The 23,170-nt window shown below is 35.0% G+C and overlaps 3 protein-coding genes, 1 non-coding gene and 1 pseudogene across 7 annotated transcripts; 3 read left to right on the top strand and 2 right to left on the bottom strand.

Annotated features, from left to right (window-relative positions):
- Window positions 1-317: 317 nt before the first annotated feature.
- LOC111782282 (putative mitochondrial import inner membrane translocase subunit TIM21) lies at window positions 318-4,903 on the bottom strand. Its single transcript, XM_023663136.2, has 9 exons — window positions 4,690-4,903; window positions 4,331-4,441; window positions 3,219-3,284; window positions 3,106-3,124; window positions 2,407-2,567; window positions 1,618-1,796; window positions 1,457-1,505; window positions 1,071-1,190; window positions 318-915 (listed from the first exon to the last, which is right to left on the bottom strand). Exons 1-9 carry the CDS (start codon window positions 4,801-4,803, stop codon window positions 757-759), a joined length of 978 nt encoding a protein of 325 aa, XP_023518904.2. The 5' UTR covers window positions 4,804-4,903; the 3' UTR covers window positions 318-756.
- Window positions 4,904-5,420: 517 nt separating this feature from the next.
- LOC111779259 (phospholipid-transporting ATPase 1) lies at window positions 5,421-11,410 on the bottom strand. The gene is made up of 7 exons (XM_023659377.2): window positions 9,173-11,410; window positions 8,776-9,082; window positions 7,406-8,114; window positions 7,198-7,321; window positions 6,417-6,636; window positions 5,873-6,331; window positions 5,421-5,783 (listed from the first exon to the last, which is right to left on the bottom strand). Exons 1-7 carry the CDS (start codon window positions 10,761-10,763, stop codon window positions 5,561-5,563), a joined length of 3,633 nt encoding a protein of 1,210 aa, XP_023515145.2. The 5' UTR covers window positions 10,764-11,410; the 3' UTR covers window positions 5,421-5,560.
- LOC111782925 (U6 spliceosomal RNA) lies at window positions 6,926-6,997 on the top strand (annotated as a pseudogene).
- Window positions 11,411-13,137: 1,727 nt separating the features above from the next.
- On the top strand, window positions 13,138-13,218 carry TRNAL-AAG (transfer RNA leucine (anticodon AAG)). Its single transcript has one exon. It is a non-coding gene; the product is annotated as a tRNA-Leu (tRNA).
- A 4,069-nt stretch (window positions 13,219-17,287) lies between these two features.
- LOC111779376 (transcription factor MYB33-like) lies at window positions 17,288-22,126 on the top strand. 4 transcript variants are annotated; one of them, XM_087123160.1, is made up of 5 exons: window positions 17,296-17,348; window positions 17,813-17,970; window positions 18,607-18,990; window positions 19,511-20,507; window positions 21,504-22,126. In XM_087123160.1, the coding sequence occupies exons 3-5, from the start codon at window positions 18,634-18,636 to the stop codon at window positions 21,809-21,811; spliced, it is 1,662 nt and encodes a 553-aa protein (XP_086979286.1). In that variant the 5' UTR covers window positions 17,296-17,348; window positions 17,813-17,970; window positions 18,607-18,633; the 3' UTR covers window positions 21,812-22,126. The 4 variants fall into 4 exon arrangements, with proteins under 4 accessions (XP_023515311.2, XP_086979286.1, XP_086979289.1 ...); XM_087123163.1 differs by lacking the exon at window positions 17,296-17,348 and adding an exon at window positions 17,357-17,565; XM_023659543.2 differs by lacking the exon at window positions 17,813-17,970 and having other exon boundaries at window positions 17,288-17,348.
- The last annotated feature ends 1,044 nt before the right edge of the window (window positions 22,127-23,170 follow it).

Below are 23,170 nucleotides of genomic sequence, written 5' to 3'. Positions count from 1 at the left end.
TATAAATGGACCAAAAGCACATTATTTAATGAATCTTTCAACTCTCAGCTTAGATAAAGTAGCTTAATTCAGTCAAACATAGATTATTAATTGCAAACAAATTGAGTTTATAAACTTGATGCATCACATGAACAATACAGAACAATCAGCAGCCCAAAACAAACAAACAAACAAAGAGCTATAGTTCTTATCCTTTGTATTGAATAACATCAGCCATCCATTTATTGGCACAAGCCTTTATGAAATGTATGAAGGTGAGGGGCGCAAATTGAGCCTTTTAACGAAGCATGCAAACAAGCTAAGAAGAAGCAAACAAATAAATAAGCCTCATACCTTCAATTTCCAGTTGATTCTTTGTTGTTCCACTACAACTCTAGCGAGAGCCTAACATGAGAAAATCTGGGACTTCTGGACAAAGAAATACACACAGCATGGAAAGAACAAATCTATCCTTGGTAGGGTAGATTTAGCAGCAAGAGAGAATCAATAACGAGTTACCGAAACGGAGGCTGCATCGTCTATGGGCAAAACTTTCTGATTCACTTGTATCGAGTAGAAGAAAGTTGAATGAGTGAGTACTTATTGGAACTCTCTTGCAAGGAGGTAATCCGAAATTTCGAACTAGAAAAATTGGCCTAATCGTATCAAAAATATAAATGGGGCGGGAGAAGGGAGGAAATCTATAAACATGAGATGATAATTCTAAATAATGTATAATTCAGTACAAAATCTAGAGCGGGTTAGGATGCTGAAAGGTCAGGCAGGCATATAAGATTCTAGGATCAATTGGGCGGGAGAAGGCGATTTCACCTCGACGATCAAATATGTGAACTTCCACTGCTTATCCGCTTGATCCTTGAACATCTCAGTGTAAACTTTTCCAGCTCCATGGGGTCCACGAATATAAAAGTTCACCTGCGAATATAGTTGGCAAGGTATAAAGAAAATGAACTCTACAAAATGATTTGTTAATTTACAATGTAAAAGGGGAATTATTTAGCAACTTCTACAAAAACAAATTATCATTACTAAAACAGTAAAAATTTATCATATTTTAAGACACAAATTACCTCTACTCGCTCAACACCATCTTCATCAGTCCACACCCTATTAGGGATACGTTGGCGAGCAGCCCGATTCCTAGTTTCTTGCCCATAACCAGTTATAGGGGAACCAATTCTTACCCTAACCTGCAGGATAGAAAAACTAATCTAATAAAACATAAAGGCTCAGGTGAATTTGTTGAGTAGACTTCAAAATGCTTAATTTTATTCAAGTAAAACGCAGAAACTTCAAAATGGTTCTCTTTGTTCTCTCGGTCGGTCATTTCTAGCTTGGTTTTCTGCATATGTAATTGCCTTGGTTGTTTTCGTTTCATTTAGTATATTTGTTCTCATGGACATGTTTATCCTGGAGTGTTTAAGTGTGCCAAAAGGTCAAGGTTAATTTCACTAACCTGGCTGTCATCTTGAATCCTTTTAAGAGCCTTGCCGAAGATCTTATACCTAAACAAAAGAATTAGTACATCAGAGTCACTAGTTAGAGGAAATCACAAGGCACAAGTCATAATTATAAGCAAAACTTCGCAATAGTAATCAATTGTAAGTTGATTTTTACTCTTTTGGTTGAAATATAAGCTCCTTAAAAACTGCATAGCCAGCAGCTGCTGCAACTCCAAGCCCTGCAAGGATGATAAAACTGTAGGATGCTCCCTCTGCAAATGTAACAGGCTTCTCTGGTATATTATATGTGGGAGCATCAAATGGATCCTCCACTGTCGATATTTCTTTTTTTCTCTGATAATAAGATCAAGGAAAAAAACCAGGTTGATGAACTCGTAGGTGATCAAGATAAAGCAGCAGCCATATCGGGCCAATGCAAATAAATGAGAAGAAATTTAAAACTTATATCATCATGTCAGCTTTAATTTTAACCACCAACACCTCAATGAGATACCTAGTAAACGTCAATTCTGGTAACCTTTTTTTTTATTGGTATTGCCTCCTTTATCGTATCACTCCTCTCTAGTTGTTTATTTAACTCTCTTAATGGAAGCTGGCTTCATATAAATATATTACAGAAATGCATTCAACAATGTTTAACAACAAATTGTAGACAGGCTAACTTAAATTTTCCTTGCAAATAATGTTGATATTCTAATTATTCCCATGTACTTGCTTAATTGGATCTAAGATTTATTAGAGATGATCATTTTTTTTTCTCAGTTGACATGGATGTTAAGGACTGCGAGTTGTCATCTTCATAATTATTTGAGGATGCATAAATTTGAGACACAAGCGCCACATTTAAATCCAGTCAAAGTTCCTTCTACTAAAACTCAGTACTAATGAACCTGAAATCTAGACTCCCTATTACATGTTAAAGAAACTCAAATTGAACACAAACCTCAGATGCGGTTTGCCCACGTTGTTCTGAAGATTTTGACGACATAAATCTAGCGAAGCACGGCACTCCAGCATTTGTATCACAACTCCTAGCGACAGCTAATGGTGACAATTTGACAATTGATCCCCTTGCACCCTGCCGTCTAGATAAAACAGCTATACCTACAAAAAAAAATATATACATATATAACATGGAAGAGTTAATTGCAAGAGACAGACCCACCCCCCCGTGAGAGCGAGAGCAAGAGAAAGGGACCCAATGACAGGGGACTAGATTAATTTCTCTCAGCATCAAGCCCCAAGAAACTCATTTTCCACATGTTAATCCATAACCATAATTAAACAATTCTAAAATCCCTTGAAACTCCTCCGTTTTTCATCGCCCATGCATAATAGCTTCATATGAGATATCGAAGTAACCAGATCAAATATGTCAAATCCATGCATACAATGTGAAAACTTAAACTAAATAGTCAATCTTTCGAAGGAAATTTTTTAAGCAAGATATGACCCACTGTCCAGGAGCAATTTTGAAGGATATAGACTTAAGTTGCACCAGTAACCGTTCATTCATCCAAAAAAATTAAAAAGAGTTCTCATTTTGAAAACTCACCCCCACCCCTGCAGTAAAAAATAAAAAATAACAAAAAACATGGCAGAATAACCAAGTTCAAGAAAAATAAATGGAAATAAAACCAACCAGTAGCTCCAAGTGTATCCTGCAAAGTTGATGAATAATAAAATCAGACATTCAGTGAATGCTAAAAAAATGCCAATTAAAGATCAAAGTATGCCATAAAGGAGTTATTGCACCTTCGGTATATCGCACACGTACCCAGCAGATCGTTTGGCAACGTCTGACTTCAGTGGACCAAGCAGCTGCATCAATTATACATCTTAATTAGAAATCTCAAATTCGAGAACCTTCTGCATTGGCTAAGAATGCTGGTAATTAATGAAATATCATCATTTGAAAGAGAAAAGTTCTTTGAGCAATACCCACTTCTATCTTAGAGTTCAATACATATTTTCTTCTATTCTTTTCCAAGATGTTTGAAGAGCTAATAAGTCAAGTAGAGCAGGATCTTTTTCTTTTTTTAATAAACAAAGAGTTGGGGAGTTTCCGAAGAAATGCTCCTATTAGGGTTGATATCGGCAGGGAAGTTGTTTCAAACAAGAGCTCTGAGGAGAAGCACCAAAAGATAAATTATCCCAAATGCTTGAGGGTTTCTTATAAATGCTTCGAAAACCTTCTCATATTCCTCTCTAGCCAACCCTCGCAATAAAATCACTTCCGTGATGGTGGACTCAAAGCTTGTGAAGGCTTTACTTTGTACGATCTCATTTGTACAAAAGCTCCAAAAAAAAAAAAAAAAAAAAAGCTGTCCAAAAGAACACTTTGCATTTTTTTCCTTTATGAAATAGAAGTAACACCTTGGCTTATTAGTTTAGTTATTAGAATATCCAACGAATTTGACAAGCATTTTAGGAAGAAAAAGAGCTGAAAAAAGTTGACCAAAACGGGATTTATAACCCCTCTACTTCAAACTTTCTTAAGTTCATTCTAAGGTTAAAATTCCAAGAGCCTTTGAGTTGGTTCAAACACTGTCAAACAGAAAAGATTTTACTACCTAATAGCACAGACATATAAGGCAAAAGGTTTACATATTGAAATTGATATTGAAAGAAAGAAGATACATATTGATCATGTAACCGTAAAAGGTAACAGGAGATGCATATATTTGTAACTGATCAGAAGCCATTAAAGTAGGTTCTTTTAATTATTACTTTTCTGCTCTTTGTTTCAGGGAACTGCGTGTTGCATACTGGAACATCTAAGACACACATTTTGATCATTAGATTGTTCTTTGGTTCCCTACACCTTTTCTTTCCACTAATTCGCTCCACTGATATCCAGAACATACCTCTCTTACAGTTACATACGCATCTGGTAAACCCCTCTTTGCTCCGTCAATGGTAGGTACAGCAACTCCTTTAGAAATATTCATCCCACTTCTGCTAATTACCTCAGCTGCCTGATTTCCACGCGAAGATAGAAAAAAACTCAAGACATCAAATTCCACATTCCATATTCATGAACAAACAAATTTATTATATTTCAAAAAAAAAAAAGCGCACACATCATCGTAACACAATCTCGTGCAGCTTAGGTAAATTAAGATCTCAAACGAACCAAAAGCAATTGCATTCACCGATCGGACAAGTACTCAATAATCCGAACTAGTCGAGTAAAGTAAAGACCCAAATTCAAATGCAGATTGACCTTGAGATATTCATGAGCACCGAGACGAGAAAACGAGGAGGACTGATGCCATTGACGGAGGACAATAGAAGAACGAGAGACGATCGTGGTGAGCTTCATCAATCCGTTCGCCATTGATTTTCAGAGCTGAAGAAGAATTTCAACTGTACAGAGAAACCCTAGGAGAGGCGTTAAACCCTGATGAATTTCTATGTTCGGGGAGGGCGTTTCGGGAAGAAAAAAAAAAAAAAAAACCAGAATAATTCTGACAGAAGCCGGAGAGTGACGTCATCCTACATTTATAATAAAAAAAAAAAAAACAAATTTTCATAAATTTAATGGTAATATGTAAATTCAATTTAAAAAATTTATAAATGAAAAAATTTGTGTCTTATAAAATTATATATTTCAATATATTTTATTTAATAAATTTTTAATTTTTGAAAAAAATTGAATATATTAAATTTTAATTTATCCAATTCCTATTTATTGGTAATTAAAAAAATATATACTCCAACTGTTAAAAATAAAATTGTTAATATTTAAAATATAATCTTTCAAAATATATATTAAATGGAATGTTTAAAAACAAATAAATAAATATTTTAAATATTAAAATTTTACTTTTCTTTAAAAAAAAATAAATAAATGACTTAAATTCGTCAAAAAAAAAAATGTTTCAATCTAACTCAACTTAACCGTAAATATATATTTTAAAAAATAAAAATAAATAAATAAAACACAATCCAGCAAGATAACAACTCAAAGAATAATAATTATTTACTCAATTATGAACAACAAAGATATATTAAATAAAAAAAAATTGAAAAAAATTAAATTACATTTCTACCCTTTGGATGGCAACAGCCTAAAGAATTGTGAACAACTTGTGTCATAGTTGTGAAGGATTGTTGAGGACTGGGATCATCTCTGTTTGTACAACTCCCATCTCTCTTATCCTTCCAAATTTATCAGCCTCTCTTGCTATTTGGATGTCACATGGACTATAATATTGATAAAGGTACTTTACGACGAACCGAGGAAGTAACGCTACAACGACGATCGATAACAAACATAGCCAAAAAGATGCTGTGCCCGCCACGTGATATATCGCCCTGCCATAGTTTCATAACGTGCTCACTATATTAGAATGGACGAAGTTATAGAATGAGAAGGCTTTACGAAGTAGGATTATATCACATACCAGTAACCGGGAAGCGACAATATCGAATCAAGAACAATGACGCAAATGATTGTTGCGAGAGTGGATCCCCAAATCACGGCATGGGTGATGGAATACCATCGAAACACGTCCATTGCCAAGTGTAAGTTGACGACAATGACCGTAGCGAGTAGCCAGAGATCTCCGAGGCCTGAAATGTCGACGGTGGTAGCCCAGAAGGAAAGGAGGGGGATGAAGAAAATAGCAATGCTTTGCCACACAGTGTCGACCATTGTTAACCAAAACAAGCCAGAGTTGTAGCTCTCTTGTCTATGGCCAGCCCCATAGAGTTGAGGGTAACTAAGAAGGGTCCTTCTTCCTAAGTCTTTGTCAAGAATTCCAACAACAATTGTGGGCAAACAAGTATAGATTATGGAGTAGAGTACACTGCTCCATTGGTTGATCGCGGTCGATAACGAGTAACCGGTGAAGAGTACGTACCTATGAAGAAACACATGATCATATCAGAAGTTTCCCAAGTTCTTGGATGTTTCTATTTCATATGATCTAGACAGACATTACTCACCAAAAGAGAACAAGCACAAATACTGCATTTCTGTAAAAGTTGTACAAGATCATGTAGCCCATGCGCTGGTAATTCCAATGTCCATGGACCAATAGAAGAGGAACCAAGAATCTAAATTGCCCCATGGCGAAATCCGACGCCATGACAGCTTGTCGACCCTCTAGACCGCTGATACCGACACCCACATCCGCCTTTTGGATCATCGACACGTCATTTGCGCCTACGAAGATTTGACAAACATAAAATCTATGACCAAACATCCATAGCAAAGAAGAATTTTGATATAGGTTGAGAAAGATGGGCTTTCAGAAATGAAAACTAGAAAGCAAAGAAATGAGTGTAACAGCCTAAACCTCTAGCAGATATTGTCCTCTTTGGATATTTCGTTTCGGGCTTTCCCTCAAGATTTTTAAAACAAGTCAGTTAGGGAGAGGTTTCCATACTCTTATAAAAATGCTTTGTTTCCCTCAATCCACCCCCTTCGAGACTCAACGTCCTTGCTGATACTTGTTCCTCACAATCTGGGACATTCGATTAAATTGGAACAATACAGAGAAGATTAGCATGGCCTCTGCGCCAGGCCGTGTGCCAACGAGGACGCAGGTCCCTGAGGGGGGGTGGATTGTGAGATACCACGTCGGTTGGAGAGGGGAACGAAGCATTCTTTATAAGGGTGTGGAAACCTCTCCCTAGCCGACGCGTTTTAAGGGAAAACTAAAAACGGAAAGTCCAAATAAGACAATATCTGTTAGGCCAAGCCCGCTATTATATTGAGAATTACCATCACCAATGGCAAGTGTCATGTCAGAAGTCCTTCTCTTGACAAGAGCAACAATTCCAGCTTTCTGCAATGGAGCAACTCGACAGCATAACACCACTGAACAGTGACAAGATAGTTGGAAAAGCTGAAACACAAGCGAGTTAGCTAAAACGTTAGACAATCAAGAGTATATACAAGATGGAATTTGCAGGTTTGAAAGCATTTATACCTGTTCTTCAAGTCTACTGTCAAGAATATGAACAAGGCTGCTACCATCAATGATCAACGCAACCGAAGCCGTTATAGCTTCACTACGTCCTTCGCTATCCAGTGTAACCCCCGACGCAGTAGCAAGCTTTTTCGACATAATTATTGCATCTTCTAAACTCCTTCGGCATGAATCAACCGAGTTGCTGTTAATGATAATTTGGGTCATCTTGTTTGTCAAGAGCTTGGAGGAGTAACCTATTGATATGGCTGTTTCTTGCTTATCCCCAGTCAAAACCCATACTTTAATGCCTGCCATTCTTAAAGCTTCTATAGCTTCTGGAACACCTTTTTGTAACTTATCTTCAATGCCAGAGGCCCCCAATATGGACAAATTGTTTTCCATGCTACTGGAAACCTTGCGAAGCTTGGCTGCTCTGCCGATCAGAGCAGTGCTTGCTTCCTCAAACATCAAGTGCCATTTATCAAAGTCAGAAGAACTGAGTTCTTTCATCCCAATAACCAGTGTTCTGAGACCCTTTGATGAGTATGAATGAAGATGAGCTTTAGTGGCTTGAATGATACTCGTGTTCGTATTTCCACCCATCACCTTGAACATGGAGTTATCAGCACCTTTTACAAATACTTTGAAGGACATGTCGGGACATCCCAATATCACCGACATCCGCTTCCTGTCGCTATCGAACTCATGCATTCCCAAAACATTATATCTGCAAGCCAATATTAGATAGATTTAGAAAGCAGGGTAAAGGATTATTGAAAGGAGTAGTCTCACGTTGGTTAATTAAGAGGAAGATCATGGGTTTATAAGTAAGCAACACTATCTCCATTGGTATGAGGCCTTTTGGAGAAACTAAAAGCAAAACCATGAGAGTTTATGCTCAAAGTGGACAATATCATACCATTGTGGAGGTTCATGATTCCTAACATGGTATCAGAGTCATGCCTTTAACTTAGTCATGTTAATAGAATCTTCAAATGTTGAACAAAGAAGTTGTGAGCCGCGAAGGTGTAGTCAAAAGTGATTCGTTTGTTCAAGTGCTCTAGAGAAAGAGTCGAGTCTCGATTAAGAAGAGACTATTCGACAGCTTCATAGGCCTCAAGGGAGGCTCTATGGTGTACTTTGTTCGAGGAGAGGATTGTTGAGGATTGTCAGGAGAGGAGTCCCACATCAGCTAATTAAGGAGTTGATCGTGGGTTTATAAGTAAGGAATACATCTTCATTGGTATGAGACCTTTTGGGAAATCAAAAGCAAAGCCATGAGAGCTTATGTTCAAAGCAGACAATATCATACTATTGTGGAGATTAGTAATTCCTAACACGTTATCCAAAGAAATATTTTTCAATAACCAAGCTGAAGCATGATGTACCTTTCTTTTGTACCATGTATGTCGATAACTATATGACCAGAGGTTCGTTCGATCAGCATAAAACCGTATGCCGCAGCAGCATAAACCAACGCCTGTTCATCCGGGGACTCGCCTTGGTAGTCAACTAATTGCACTTCAGGATCAGAAGTTTCTGTAATAAGAGGAACAATGGTATTGCAAGCAGCTAATGCCAGGAAGAAATCATGAATATATCTTCCATTCTTGGTGTGCTTTCCACTTCTTGATAACTGGAGAAGCTCGGGGTCGGTTTTGACAGCCATTTTCGGTCTCAAAACCTTTCCATCCACTGTTACAAAAAATAGCAAAAGATAAGCTAAACCACACTTGGATAGGGGACCTTATTGAACAAATGAAAGGAAAAAAGAAATCTGCTTACCTCGAGCCGAGTATCCAATCTGTTCGTCGAGGGGGCCGGTACTTTCACCTGCATAATCGACCCCCGAAATGCTAGCACATCGAAACTCCATCTTATTCTCAGTAAGAGTACCCGTTTTGTCTGAAAAAACATACTTTATTTGTCCTAAATCCTCATTTATGTTCAAAGCTCGACACTGAAATCTAGAATTCGATGTTTCATCGTACATTTGAACGTCTCGAATCATGAAATAAGCCTGGCCAACACGAACCAGCTCCATCGAAATGTAAAGTGAAATAGGGATCATGATCTGAAACACAATGACTGACATGAGGAATACAAAAAAGGCCTCCAATCCCCATCCATAATAGTTATAGGTTTCAGGTGGATCTTTTGAGAAATCCTTATTCCTGAAATAAGGCAAAACGTCCAAATCTTCCCTGTTTCTAAAGAACCAAACAGCAGCAAGAACACAAACAACTATACACAAAGCAATGAGAAAGAAAGAGAGCATAATAATCTCCACATTCATACGAGTCTCGAGTCGACTTCTTTTCGACGGAGCTCCAGAACTATTAAGCATGGCTTTGGTCTCACGGCCAGCATATACAGCAACGCCAACCGCCCAGCTCGTGTTCTTGAGCTCACAACCTCGAAGAACAATGTTTGGAGGTCCAAGTGAAAGTCGTTTCCCATCAATCTCCATATTAGCATGAAATCCATAGATATTCCTATTGGGTTTCTCACATTTAATCAACCCAACAATCTTCTCCTTGTCGGGCATTTTCGACATCGTCTCCTGTTTCGCATACCTCGTTTTCAAATTCGATTCGCCGTCCAAATTCAAGGTCTGCACATAAGCAACCCCTGTGGAATCACTAGTAGAAAGAAGCACCATATCACAAGGAATGGTACCATTTGCACCAATCTTAAGTATCTCACCAACTCTAATATCCTTCCATTTCTTATCATGAAACTGACCATCAACCAAAACTGAAGCTAATCTATTGTTCTCAATCTTATCAGAACGATGCCTTCTCCAATCCTCATATGCATCTTTAACAGCAGTAACAAGAAGCACAAAAGCTAAAGGCAAAATAGATACTGTTCGACCAAATACGGCAAGCTGAGGAAGTTGATTAAGAACAGCAATGGCTAGGAAATATATATAAGCAATTCTATGAAACTGTTCAAACAGATTTCTCGGTAGAAAAGTTAGAATCGAATACTTGCCGGTGCGAATCGAATTTCTAGCGAATTCGAACTTCTCGTTCGTCTTCTCAGGATCATCGATGTAAATCAACCTCGCATCTTCGTCATTGATCTCCTTCTGTGATAAGCTCAGTGCTTCAGAATCGGCACCTCGAGAACCATGACGAACAGGCCTCGATCCAAAATCATCACTAGAACTCACTTCGCGAATTGAGGATTTCGATTGTAGCGACGATTGACTTCGCCGCGAGAAAGCGCGGTGACCTAGTTCAGTACTCGCTAAGTTCTCATTCATCGCGAAGAACAATCCAGGTTGGTTCGGATCCTGTTTTTGTAGATCGTGAGATGTAGTTTTCGGTGTTCTTGGAGATACAATCAAGAGCGGCCAATCCGACGCCATGATTTAACAATCAGCACAAACCTAATCATCAACGCATTCACGAAATCGCCAAACAAGCTACAAAAACACTAAACCAAGATAAAAAATCCAGTAGAAACTCAATCACTAACGCATTCACGAAATTCCCAGATTACAAAATCCCAACCAAATCACAAATTCAAAAAATCCAGTAGAAACTCAACCACTAACTCGCACCGATACAAAACTCAGTCTATCGATTAACAGAGCATCACAGAGGAAACAACAGAGTGTATGTGAAGAACAATAAGAACAACAAAAACAAATAGACCAAGTCTGCGGCCGGATGGGCAAATTTCTTAAGCGAAAATAGTAGTTGGAGAAGCGTGTAAGAGGGAGAGAACAAGAACAGAGAACGGTCAAAGCCATCGAAGTATTTTTTAGAGAAGAAAGTGTGAATCTAGAGAGAGAAAGAGAGTAGGAAGACGATCATTGCAAGAAACGGAGAAGAAGTCGTAATGGGTGGCGACAGCAAGAACAAATCCACCAAATCAAAAATTCAACCAAAAAATTAAAAAAAAAAACACAAAATATGGGTTTTTTCTTCAACATTTCATAAGTTTTGAAATTATTTTCAACTAAATTGTCGCTGTTCTAAAAACACTGAATTTGTTTAAGCGGGAAAGAAATTTATATGAATAAATATGGGTGTTCCAGATTGATTGAAGTTCTTCAATCTACTGAATTTATCTATTTTTTTAAGTTTATAAAAATTAAAATTAATTAAATAATAATAACAATAATAATTTTTTTTATAAAAAGTTATTTTCCAAATTTATAGATTAACTTCAAAGTATAAATATTAAAATTTAATAAAATTTAAAATATATGAGCTACAATATAGTTTTAAATATTAAAGTAATATTAGAAATATTAATATTTAAATTATATATATATTAACAAAATATTAATATCTTCTGTAAATAATTATTTTTATTATTTTATTTTATTTTATTTTATTTAAATTTTGAGATGTTTTGAATTATGTTTTACTTCAACTGAGACCATTTTTATTAAACAAAATTCAACTTCACTAGTAAAAAAAACGATAATTTCTAATAAATAATTTGTATACTAGACGATTGAACGTCGATAATTTTCAATTTTTATTTTTTAAAAAATTAAAATATTATTTTATTAAGTCAGTGCACGACCATACTTGTCCACCAGGTCATACTTCCAGGGGTTGTATTGTCTTTTGTATTAATGAATATCAAAATTATATGAATCAAATTGAAACAATTAAAATCGTATGATATAATACTGAGAATAAAAACCGAACCATAGGGACTAATTTGTAATTTTACATATTTAATATAAGGTGAAAATTGCACCAATCATCCCTAAACTATAAATTTTGTTATAAATAATTCCGTTCACTTTAGCTTATACGGGGAAAATCGCATCAACTAATTTTTTATTTGATTAATTAACCCTAACTATTTTATGAAGCATTTCAATATAATTTACAAATTTTTAATATAATAAAATCGTTTATAATGAACGGTTTGTTTATGCAATTTCCATATAATAATAATAAAAGAAGGACAAGATATTATTTTGTTGTATTTTATTTTGATGTGAAGGCAACTTCTGTTGACCGTTGCAACAATATATATGAATTATGGAGGGTGACACGTGTCATGCCAATTATTATATTTTTTAATTTACAATTATATAAAACATATTAATTAATAATAATTATTATTATTTTAGGTTCTTGGAATATAAATGAGGGTCGTAAACCTAATCTAATTAAATATAGAATTGAGACTAATAATTAAATCCAATTAATTAACAATTATATTTTGATATTATCACAATCTTTTTATATTAAAAAAAGAAAAAGACATATAAAAAATTAAAAAACTAATTAAATTTTTCGTAATTAAATTAAAAAAAATATTGAAAATTTAAGTTAGAATATTAAATTCAATATTTTCATACCATCATTGGTTTATTGATGTACATGATTTTATATAATTATTATTTTATAATATCATCTAATTTATAAGAGTTATAATCATTTTTTTAAATCTCGAATTTAAATATGATTATTTATTTTGATATAATTTTAGTTATATTTCGATGTGATTTTTGTTTTAATTTATTTCACTAAACATTTTTCATTTGCAAAACCATGTGTACTTCGAATATTTTCAAATTTGATGGAAAAAACAATATTTTATTTATCTTAACAAAAAAAAAACATTATTTGTGAGTTTTAATGTGGGTGGAGTTATAAAAAAATTATTTAATTCAATAAAAAAAATTGTCCTCTTTTTTTGATAAATTAAAATTATTTTTTAATATTTTTTATTAAATAATTAAAATTTACGACTAGCTATTAACAAATGTTGAGATGGCCGAGTTGGTCTAAGGCGCCAGATTAAGGTTCTGGTCCGAAAGGGCGTGGGTTCAAATCCCACTCTCAACATTGTTTTTACATATTTTCTTTTTCATTATTTTACTATTTTCTTTTCTTATTTCATTATTTCAGTATTCTTTTTTCGTATTTTCTTTTTTTATTTCATTATTTTACTATTTTTTTTTTCATTATTTTACTATTTACTTTTTTTATTTCATTATTTTTTCCATTATTACAGTATTCTTTTTTCGTATTTTCTTTTTTTATTTCATTATTTTACTATTTTTTTTTTCATTATTTTACTATTTACTTTTTTTATTTCATTATTTTTTTCCATTATTTCAGTATTCTTCTTTTCGTATTTTCTTTTTTTATTTCATTATTTTACTTTTTTTTTTTTCTTATTTCATTATTTTACTATTTTCTTTTCAGCATCCAACTTCATTTCTAACTGTTCGTAGTTCTTACAAATCAATTAAACATTTTTCTCGAGAACTAAAGTCGTGAATAAGAGGAAGATGACAGTACGTAATAATTGACAATTAGTTGTATTCACGACAACAATAAAAACAGATCCCTAGATCATAACATGAGCGATGGAACCATTAAACGACGTCCATTGCCAAGTTCAAGGGACGACAATGACCGCAATGAGTAGCCAACAATCCCGAAGGCCCGAGCTCACACCCACCAAGAACTATGCTCGAATGTCCAAAACATAGGCGTAATTTCTCCTTATGGGTCCTTTTCGATACCGTTTCTCGTTTTGTAAAGTATGAACACGACACGACAAGAACGGATATAACAGGACAAGAATACATTTGCTAAAACGTACATTTTTAACAAAATATATAATTTTTGTATAAGAAAAAAAAGTTGAGTGAATAAGTTTATATGCGTTTATATGCTTATAAAATGTTTACCGCTACCAAAAGTTATTATTTTTGCCGATGACCTGACACATATTGAGTGCGTCATCGACACCCTCCACCAGTGTCCAAAAAAACTTAGGTTTAGTTTACCCAAATTTTTTCTTTGATCGTTCTGCTCAAATTAAATAGCAGCACGAAAAACTCAGTAGATTTAGCCGACAAAGAAAGAAAAAACGAGCAGTGCTTTACATAAAAACACTTTTTTTTTTAATTATCTCGAGCTGACTATTAAAATTTCGTGTCGGGATAGACTTCATGTGACATTATTTAGGGCAATCCCTATTCATGTGACATCACACCATCACAAAGAGAGCCATAAAAAATGGAAAAAAGGGGAAGAGTATGGGCTTTCATTTATTCCATTTTTTCTTCACTATTCTATGAACCCTAATTTGCCCATTCTTTTTCTCTTTCATATTCTTGCTCTCCTAATTTTGGTATCAACTTCATTAAATTGAGTTTTTTTGTTCGATGTTTCTAGAAAACGTGAATAGCTCGACTTTTGTTGTGTGTGTAATTTCTTTACTTGTCGTTTTCTTTCTCCCTTTCCTTAAAAGGAGCGGAAAAGTTTTGATTGGCGAACTCGGTAAGACATATATAGTTTGATTAGAACAATCAGATGCTTAAATCTCTGGGAGCCAAAACGAAATAATCGTATTCTTTTAGTTCAATCTTCGACCTTTATTCGGGATGTTCATACGACGTGATGACTCGACTAACCCGAACTATATAAAAGTTGAGTTGGGTTATATATTAAATTCGGGTTTGGTTGAATTTTGGGAAAATTGAAAAAATTCGGTTTCGTTCGTAGGTGAATCAACCCGACCAACTTGAAAATAGGGTTCACAACTCAACTCTACCCTACTCTTAGGATTAGTATGAATATAAAAAATATTTGACATTTGTACAAGTAACAACCGATGTGGTATCTCATAATCCACTCTCCTTGAGGGCTCATCGTCCTTGCTCCCACATTGCCTGGTGTCTGGCTCTGATACCATTTGTAATAGCCCAATTCCACCGCTAACATATATTGTCCGGTTTGGCTCGTTACGTATTGTCGATAGCCACACAGTTTTAAAATGTGTCTACTAGGGAAAGGTCTCCACACACTCTTATAAAGAATGTCTCGTTCCCCTCTCCAACCGATGTGAGATCTCATAATTGGTATTAGAGCCCAAGTTCATCGCTAGCAGATATTGTCCATTTTGACCCGTTACATATCGTCGTCAGCTTCACGGTGTTTAAAACACGTCTGTTAATGAGTTTTCACACATTTATAAGAAATGTTTCATTCTTCTCTCCAACCAAAAAGGAATCTCACAGTACCAATGTTTGATGTGGTGTGACTTATGAACATATAATATTTAAACTTTATGGAATTTTTGTTATTAATATAACCTACCGGATAATTATAATTTTTAAAAATAATTAAAAAAAAAAACAAAAAATCTGACGACACAACACAAAAACACACGAGCCGAGACGAGTCGTGAATTCTGGTCACCAACCCAATAATCCAAAATTTTGAGTTTGTCCAAAATGAATTTAAATCTAACTCGTGAATAAACTATTCATTAAGTATAGCTTGTGACGAGTTCGATTAGATATTTTAATTCTTACCCATAAACGATGTTTTTGTATACAATTGAGAAGACATCACATTCAATCACCATCTTTTTCCTTTCCCTCTTTGGATTGTGTCTCATTTGGACATCAACAAAGTCAGGTCGATACTATGGAAACGTTCGGCTCGTAGTTTTATTGACTGTGACAGTAGAATTTCTATTATCAGAATAGTACCTACTCTTTCCATTAAGTGTTCGATATACCTGATATATTATTTTAACTTAACGATCCTAGGTTATTATTAATGCTTTGTTTATGACAAACAGTGAATGAATTCTGTATTATCCTTATTCGACCCACCACCTTTCCTTTGTTGTTATTGGATTGTATTGTGCCTAATTTTTATGTTTGTGTTTCATATATTATGTTTTTCACGTGCTTATTATGAATGATCTTGAGTTTTAGGTTAAATTATATACATGAAATATTTCGAAGATTCGAGCGTAGATAGAAGCAAAATAATGCAAAATTTTTGAAAAGATGAGGCTGGCCATATGGTTTGTTAATTAGCAAGACCAGAATTTATAAAAACTACAAAATTATTTGTGACAAGTCATTTATTCGTGTTGAACCTCTTGATTAGTCAAGGTCATACCACAAAATCAAACTCTAGACATCCTAAAATCATGTCGTTTAAGTTGAATCGAGTGGTCGAGGTTGACCAATCAAATTCAAACTTTATGTTTTGCTCCTCTGGAACGAATTTGATATCTCCTGTCTCTTTTTTTTTTTTTCTCTTCTTTTTCGTCTTCTTGTTCGTGTTCTTTTTCGTCTTTTCGTGTTCTAACACGGGAAACCAACACTTCATACCAGAAGATAAGAAATGAATTTTAGCTTATTATCATCCCTCCATACCAACTGTATAATTTATTTTTAAAAGTAAAAAATTAATGAGTATAATTAAAAGATAGTATTAAAATTAATTAGTATAATTAGAAGATAAATACGATTTAGATTTAGGTAGATATTGAGTTGAGTTCATAATTTTTTAAAATTAATTTTAGTTATTAATTTAATTTTTTTTTACTAGATACAATCATATATACCTATATTTATTAAAAATTCTTAAAATAAAATATTTAGTTTGAGCGTGTATATATATATATATATATATATATATATATATATATATATATATATATATATATATATATATGATTTACAAATCTTAATTCAATAATAAAAAATAAAAAATAATTATCTTTATATTAACATTTTAATTTTATTAAAATAAATATTTAAATATATGGTCGAAACAATAATCAAACACAATCCATTATTAACATTGTTTTGTTCGAGAATAATATTACAATCTGATTCAATTAGAAAACTAGATTAACTCCGAGCGAATCATTATATGAATGTGGGAGGGTAAAACAGTACATTCACACAAAAAAAACAAAATAAGATATTATTTGTTATTTATAAATGATTTTAAGGAAGAAAAGAGTAATGAAAAAAAGTTAATTTAAATATAAGTTAAATTAGTAATAATTAAACAATTAATCCTATACGCTTCCAAAAATGGAAATATTATGTGAAAAATTTTAATATATATATTGAAAAAAGTATGAGAATTTTGATTTTGATTTTCAGGGAAGAACGAGAAGATTGAAGGAGGAAGGAGAGAATGGAAATGTATGCAACTTTCTCCTCCTTTCTCTCTGCCTAATTTTGCTCTTCGTTTGCCATTTCAATTTCTCTCTCAGAAGCTTCAATTTCTCACTACTCCATTTTTTTTTGTTTCCCTTTCTCTCTCTATCACCGTATGGTTTTCTTTTGGATCTCTGGGATTCTCCCAGATGTGTTGCACTCCCTATGCTAGAATATTCTTCATCATATTTCACAAATTGTGGTCAGCATTTCTCGAGGGTTTATGAATTTTTGTTTTGAATTTGTTGTTTTTTGTTTGGTTTTAGAGATGGATCTTTGAGAGGACTAGGGTTTATGATTGTGGATATGATTGTCTGTTTTTAGCACTTTTTGATTGTTTCTCTTCCTGATGATTTTGGTGAGATGGAGTTTGTGTGATTTTTTTTTTCTTTTTACTTTTTTTGTAATTTTTTGTTTTTTTCCCTTTTTGGATTGTGTCTCTGTTTCAGATCTTCCATTATCGATATTTTCTCTGCTGGTAGCTCAATTCGGCACCTCGAGTGAGCTATTGATTTCTCGTTCGATCATTTTTGTGTGCTTTTCATTAAGTCGGCGATTTAAAGCCTGTTTCTTTGAGAATTTGTTCTGTTGCGGGAGTTCGATTCAGGTATATCGATTCTCTGTTCCGTTCTTTCATGGAAATGGATTTTTATGGATTTAGGTTTTGAAATTTAGAGGTTTAAATCGCTTTAGATGTGCTAGGAAGGATCTGTATTTAGTAGGCTACGGTTTACTTTTTCAGTGTCGATTATGCTGAATTTGTTACTATAATTGCGGACTTCTTTCATAGTTAATGAGTTAATTACTTGGGGTTTTGTTCTTGGAGTTATCGAACTTTAAGAATTTATGATGAGTGACTCTTCTAGGTTAGGGTAACAGATTGACTTCACTATCGATTAATTTCTTTGTTCATTTATTTCTTCCAGTAGGAGTAAGAGAATTTAATTGGCTTTTCTCCTTTTTATGGATCAGGGAAATCTGTATTTTTGTCAACATTTATGAAGACTTAATTATTATTCCAGTACTGATTAGTAAAAATGTTATGATTAAACACAAGTTCACCCTCCATTGCTTTGAATCTTCACGTATTTTTCTTGGTGATGGGTGCACTATCTCAGCCCCTTTCTCTTTTTCCACTTGGATTTGATCACAACACGATGACTTCTGTTTGTTTAAGTCTGTACTCTTTTTCTCTCTTTTTTAATTGTTCCTTGTTTCATCAATATTCCTAATTTGTTTGTAGGATCTTTATTTGATTGCAAACTAAGAGATGCGGCGAACAAAAAATGGAAGTGAAGACAACATACCTTCAAATGATGAGATATTATCACAGTTGGTAGATGAAGATAGCGGAGGGAATGTTAGCGGTGGCTGTCTTAAGAAAGGACCATGGACATCTAATGAAGATGAGATTTTGATAGAATATGTAAGAAAACATGGGGAGGGTAATTGGAATGCCGTTCAGAAGCATTCTGGACTTTCTCGTTGTGGGAAGAGCTGTCGCTTGCGATGGGCCAATCATCTCAGACCAAACTTGAAAAAAGGGGCGTTTACTGCAGAAGAAGAGCATACAATAATTCATCTGCACGCTAAAATGGGAAACAAATGGGCACGCATGGCAGCCCATGTATGTGCACAATCTCCTTTCCTTTTTATTTTATTTGTTTGATTATTTCCTACTGCTGGCTTGGATTTTCTTGCTTTTTCCAGGAAAAATCGTGCTTTGAGAATTGAAATTTATATGGAATTCATTTCATTTGTAGATGATAATATTAGACAAAATCTTGTTTTCAACATACAAGATAAACTATTTAAGACTAGCGAATTGGATGTTTCAATGTGAAAAATTATAGTTACACATTGTTTTGTTCGCTCCGCTTTGTAGGTTCTTCAATGCAACTTATAATTTTCTCTATGGTTTCCAGCGCATGTTTTACATTTATGCCAGTTGCCTATTATCCATCAAGGGTTTATGTTTTTTCATCTGTGGTAGTTGCCTGTTATCCATCGAGGGCTATAACGCCTTTTCTGACATTCAAATCTTCCATTCATTGCTGTAGATTTAATCATCTAGTGATAGGCATTTCTAGTTTTGATCTTTAGAAATACTTGCATTTCCTTAAGGTATTTATTGTGTTTTTCCTTAGTTACCTGGACGCACAGACAATGAAATTAAGAATTACTGGAATACTCGAATTAAGAGGCGGCAGCGGGCTGGTCTACCTCTGTATCCCCCTGAAGTGAGTTTGCGCGCATGGCAGCATCGTCATAACCAAGACACAGGTGGTAGTAATATTGTAGGTAAAGATCATCATGATCTTCTTCAGGCTAATAGTTATGATGCAATACCGGATGTCAAATTTCAAGGCAAGCCTCATAATGCCTTATCTTATATGCCCCAGCTTCCAGAAATTTCAAGTTGTATGCTGAAAAGAGGTCTTGATTCTTCTCAATATGGTAATTTCATGCCATCTACAATGCATCGTCAAAAGCGTTACCGGGAATCAGCACCCTTATTCTCTGGTCCTGATGGTAGTGTTAAAACCCCTTTCCACCAGTTTGAGGATAATTCCTATGATCAAGTTGCTCAATCATATGGGTCACCTTTTCCTCTTGATCCTAACGCTGCCACTAAGAATGCCATGTCTTTTGGCTCGTTTGAGGGTAGCCATTCCCTTACAAATGGCAATTCCTCTGCTTCTCAGCACTCGAAAGAGACAGAGAAGTTGGAGCTCCCTTCACTCCAATATCCAGAAACTGATTTATGCAGTTGGGAGACACCCATCCAACCGGCAATGTTTGAATCAGTTGATCCGTTTATTCAATCTCCACCAACTTTTATGTTGGGATCAGATTGCCTTTCACCACGCAACAGTGGCTTACTAGAAGCTTTAATATATGAATCTAAGACGATTGGTTGTCCAAAGAATCATCCATCTGATAAGAATTCAAATTCATGCAGTATTACTCCAGGTGATGTAACTGATAGTTATAATATGACAGCGGGTAAGACAGAAATTGATGACTATACCGAGGCTGTTTCTCCATTTGGTCACTCTACCTCCACACTTTTCAGTGAGTGCACACCGATCAGTGCAACTGGAAGTTCATATGAAGATCCTGCTCTTACTGAGGCCTTTTCTGGTGAGTTTCCCGCTCGGAGCTAAATATATATATTTTTTTACAATGACTACTAATTCAAATCTTACCTCACTCGTTCAGGTGCATTTGGTCATTTAAATTATTCTTTACATACCTACCATACAATTCATGCACGGATTTGGATTTTAGTTTGGGATATGAGGTTTGGACCCTCATATTTATGTCGTAGGAAGTAACATTATCGAGTTTAAATAGGATCTCATTTCTTGATGACATATTAGGTTTTTGTTAACCCTATATTTTTTTCGGGTCTAAAACTCGAGTGAATTTAATGGTCTATTTTATTCGCAACAAAAAAAAAAATTGTGATATTCAATTTGGATGCTTGAGAAAAGATTCTGAACAGTTAGTTAATGATTCTTATATTGTTTGCATATTTACTTCACACGAAACCAAAAGTATCCCTTATGAAATCCTTCTCGTGTCTCGATAATCATGATCTACAGAAGTATTTTATACTCTTGTGGGCTAGGGTTAAGTTTGGATGTCCTTGTTTACTTTCATTTTTCTCAAGGAAAGATAGTTTCTTTTATAACATATATAATACCATTTGGTGTTTCTCTGTAGCTACTAATTTGATGGTAAGTTGCTAACATATAATTTAAGTGACCACAACTACGAAGTTTCACGGTGAACGGCGAGGTTCTAACTTAAATCTTGGGTCCCCAAAATTTTTGTTATATTGTTTTTCATGACCCATAGTTTATACATATTATATTTTTATAATATATGGCCTTTTATATAATTGATATAGTGAGATTTATTTTATGTTAAAGTAATGTGTGTTGCATGTTGAATCTTTCCCTTCCAATTTTGTTGTTGGAGCGAAAACCAGTGACGATGAACTTCATCTAATGTTAAAGAAGTGTATATAGGACTAGTAATGTCGAACTGAACTGAATCGGTTGGACGTGTATACCTATCACATGGGTTTCATTCCTAGTGTTACTATGCCTGACTTATGCAAGAACTCTGCAGGAAGTAATGTGAAATCAGAACCACTGGATCATGTGTGGACCCCTGATAGAGAAAAAGAAGCGAAAAACGGGGTCGAATTCACACGTCCAGATGCGTTGCTTGCTTCAGATTGGCAGGGCCAGAGTTCAGGAATTGAAAAGGAGACAACCAGTATGACTGATGCACTCACTTTGCTCCTAGGCGATGATTTGGCTGCTGACTACAAGCACTTACCATCTGGGATTTCGACGACGCATTCGGGTTGGGGTCTTGATTCCTGTTCATGGAATAACATGCCCCCAGTGTGTCAAATGTCTGATATTCCTTGATCTCTCAGCAGTTCTTACTAAATGAATGATCTAAAAACTGAACTGTCTCTTTGGTTTATAAGTTGACGACTTGTCAGAGGAAGACGGTTACTCTCGTTACCTCGTCGACCGAGGGAAGGTTAGTTGTTGTGGCCTTTTCTTTGGTGGATTTTGATTCCCTGTTTGTTCAGCAGAAAAAAAAAGAAATCATTGTATGTGGAACTGTTTAGGTTTGTAATGCACAATGCTGCAGTGCTTTCATAAGATGGACTGTGTAATAACTTTGAACTTTGTCATGGAACTTTGGGATTCAATGGTGTCTGTTGCTTCTTCAAATTCAGGCCTCCTCCTCCTCTTCAAGATAGCTCGTTGATTCAATATAGAAAGAGAAGGGCTTGTATTACGTAAATTAAGTAGATTTCTTGCCTGTTCTTTCCCTTCTCCGTGGCAAATGTCGAATGGTCGATACAACCATTTGTACATTTTTTTTTTTTTTTTTATAGATATGTTTTCCTATTACTTCATTATTTGAAGACGAAGGAAATGAAAAAGAAAAGAAAGTTTGCCCGCCCGCCCGTTTAGAAAAAGGCTATGTTCGTGCATCCACCCAGGAGGGGTGTGGGCATGCCTGTGCGGATTACATGTGACGGTTACAAGAATGACGGAGAACTGAACTGTATTCAACGACTGCCTGTGACCCCATTTGTGCGGATTACATGTGACCCTACTTGTGACGGTTACAAGAATGACGGAGAATTGAACAGTATCCAACGACGTTCAGGGATGGATGTAGACCCAATAATCATTCTGGTCTTGATAGAAGTGGTATAATCATTCTGGTCCTGATATAGTCTTAATAGAAGTGGTGGTATAATTAGATCTTGATTTCTGGTTCGAATATGGTATAATGATTTGGGATGGATGTAGACCCAATAATCAGGTATAATCATTCTGGTTTTGATAGAAGCATTCTGCTTTTTTTCCTTATGTGCGTTTTTTTTTTTTTTTTTTCATCCACCCAGGAGGGGTGTGGACACACTTGTGTAGATTACATGTGACGGTTACAAGAATGACGGAGACTAGAGGTAACTCAAAGCGCTAACCGTATCCGATCTTCGTCTCAAATGACGTGGTCAGAAGATTCGGAGGGTGAGCTGCCACTGGTTCTCATCCCCAACACTAGTTCGGTCAGCACGACAACCTCGGAATCAGTCATACTTGATTTGACTAGGTTAGAGAAGATAATGGGAAGACTAATCTAAGAAGTAGAAACCATATCCACCGGCATGTCTGCAATGCGTTCAGCATTCCTCCAATCCCAAGTAGCTCCTTCGTTTTCCTACAATCCTCCGAACATTAGTTCTCCCATATCCGCCTCCA

This window comes from Cucurbita pepo, chromosome 1 (genome assembly GCF_057944985.1).
Source record: "Cucurbita pepo subsp. pepo isolate OVF chromosome 1, ASM5794498v1, whole genome shotgun sequence".
NCBI classification, from domain to species: domain Eukaryota; kingdom Viridiplantae; phylum Streptophyta; class Magnoliopsida; order Cucurbitales; family Cucurbitaceae; genus Cucurbita; species Cucurbita pepo.
This window is presented reverse-complemented; position numbering and strand designations above follow the sequence as displayed.

Bases quoted from the DNA above. Each gene is read 5' to 3' on its own strand.
- LOC111779376 (XM_023659543.2), top strand. From the start codon at position 18,634: ATGCGGCGAACAAAAAATGGAAGTGAAGACAACATACCTTCAAATGAT. The intron at 18,991-19,510 runs GTATGTGCACAA...GTTTTTCCTTAG, and splicing joins GGGCACGCATGGCAGCCCAT to TTACCTGGACGCACAGACAA. The intron at 20,508-21,503 runs GTGAGTTTCCCG...AGAACTCTGCAG, and splicing joins TCTTACTGAGGCCTTTTCTG to GAAGTAATGTGAAATCAGAA.
- LOC111782282 (XM_023663136.2), bottom strand. From the start codon at position 4,803: ATGGCGAACGGATTGATGAAGCTCACCACGATCGTCTCTCGTTCTTCT. The intron at 4,442-4,689 runs GTCAATCTGCAT...CGTGGAAATCAG, and splicing joins GTGCTCATGAATATCTCAAG to GCAGCTGAGGTAATTAGCAG. The intron at 1,191-1,456 runs GTTAGTGAAATT...TCTATCCTGCAG, and splicing joins GGATTCAAGATGACAGCCAG to GTTAGGGTAAGAATTGGTTC.
- LOC111779259 (XM_023659377.2), bottom strand. From the start codon at position 10,763: ATGGCGTCGGATTGGCCGCTCTTGATTGTATCTCCAAGAACACCGAAA. The intron at 8,115-8,775 runs GTACATCATGCT...ATTGGCTTGCAG, and splicing joins ATACATGGTACAAAAGAAAG to ATATAATGTTTTGGGAATGC. The intron at 6,637-7,197 runs GTAATTCTCAAT...AAATCTTCGTAG, and splicing joins GACACTTGCCATTGGTGATG to GCGCAAATGACGTGTCGATG.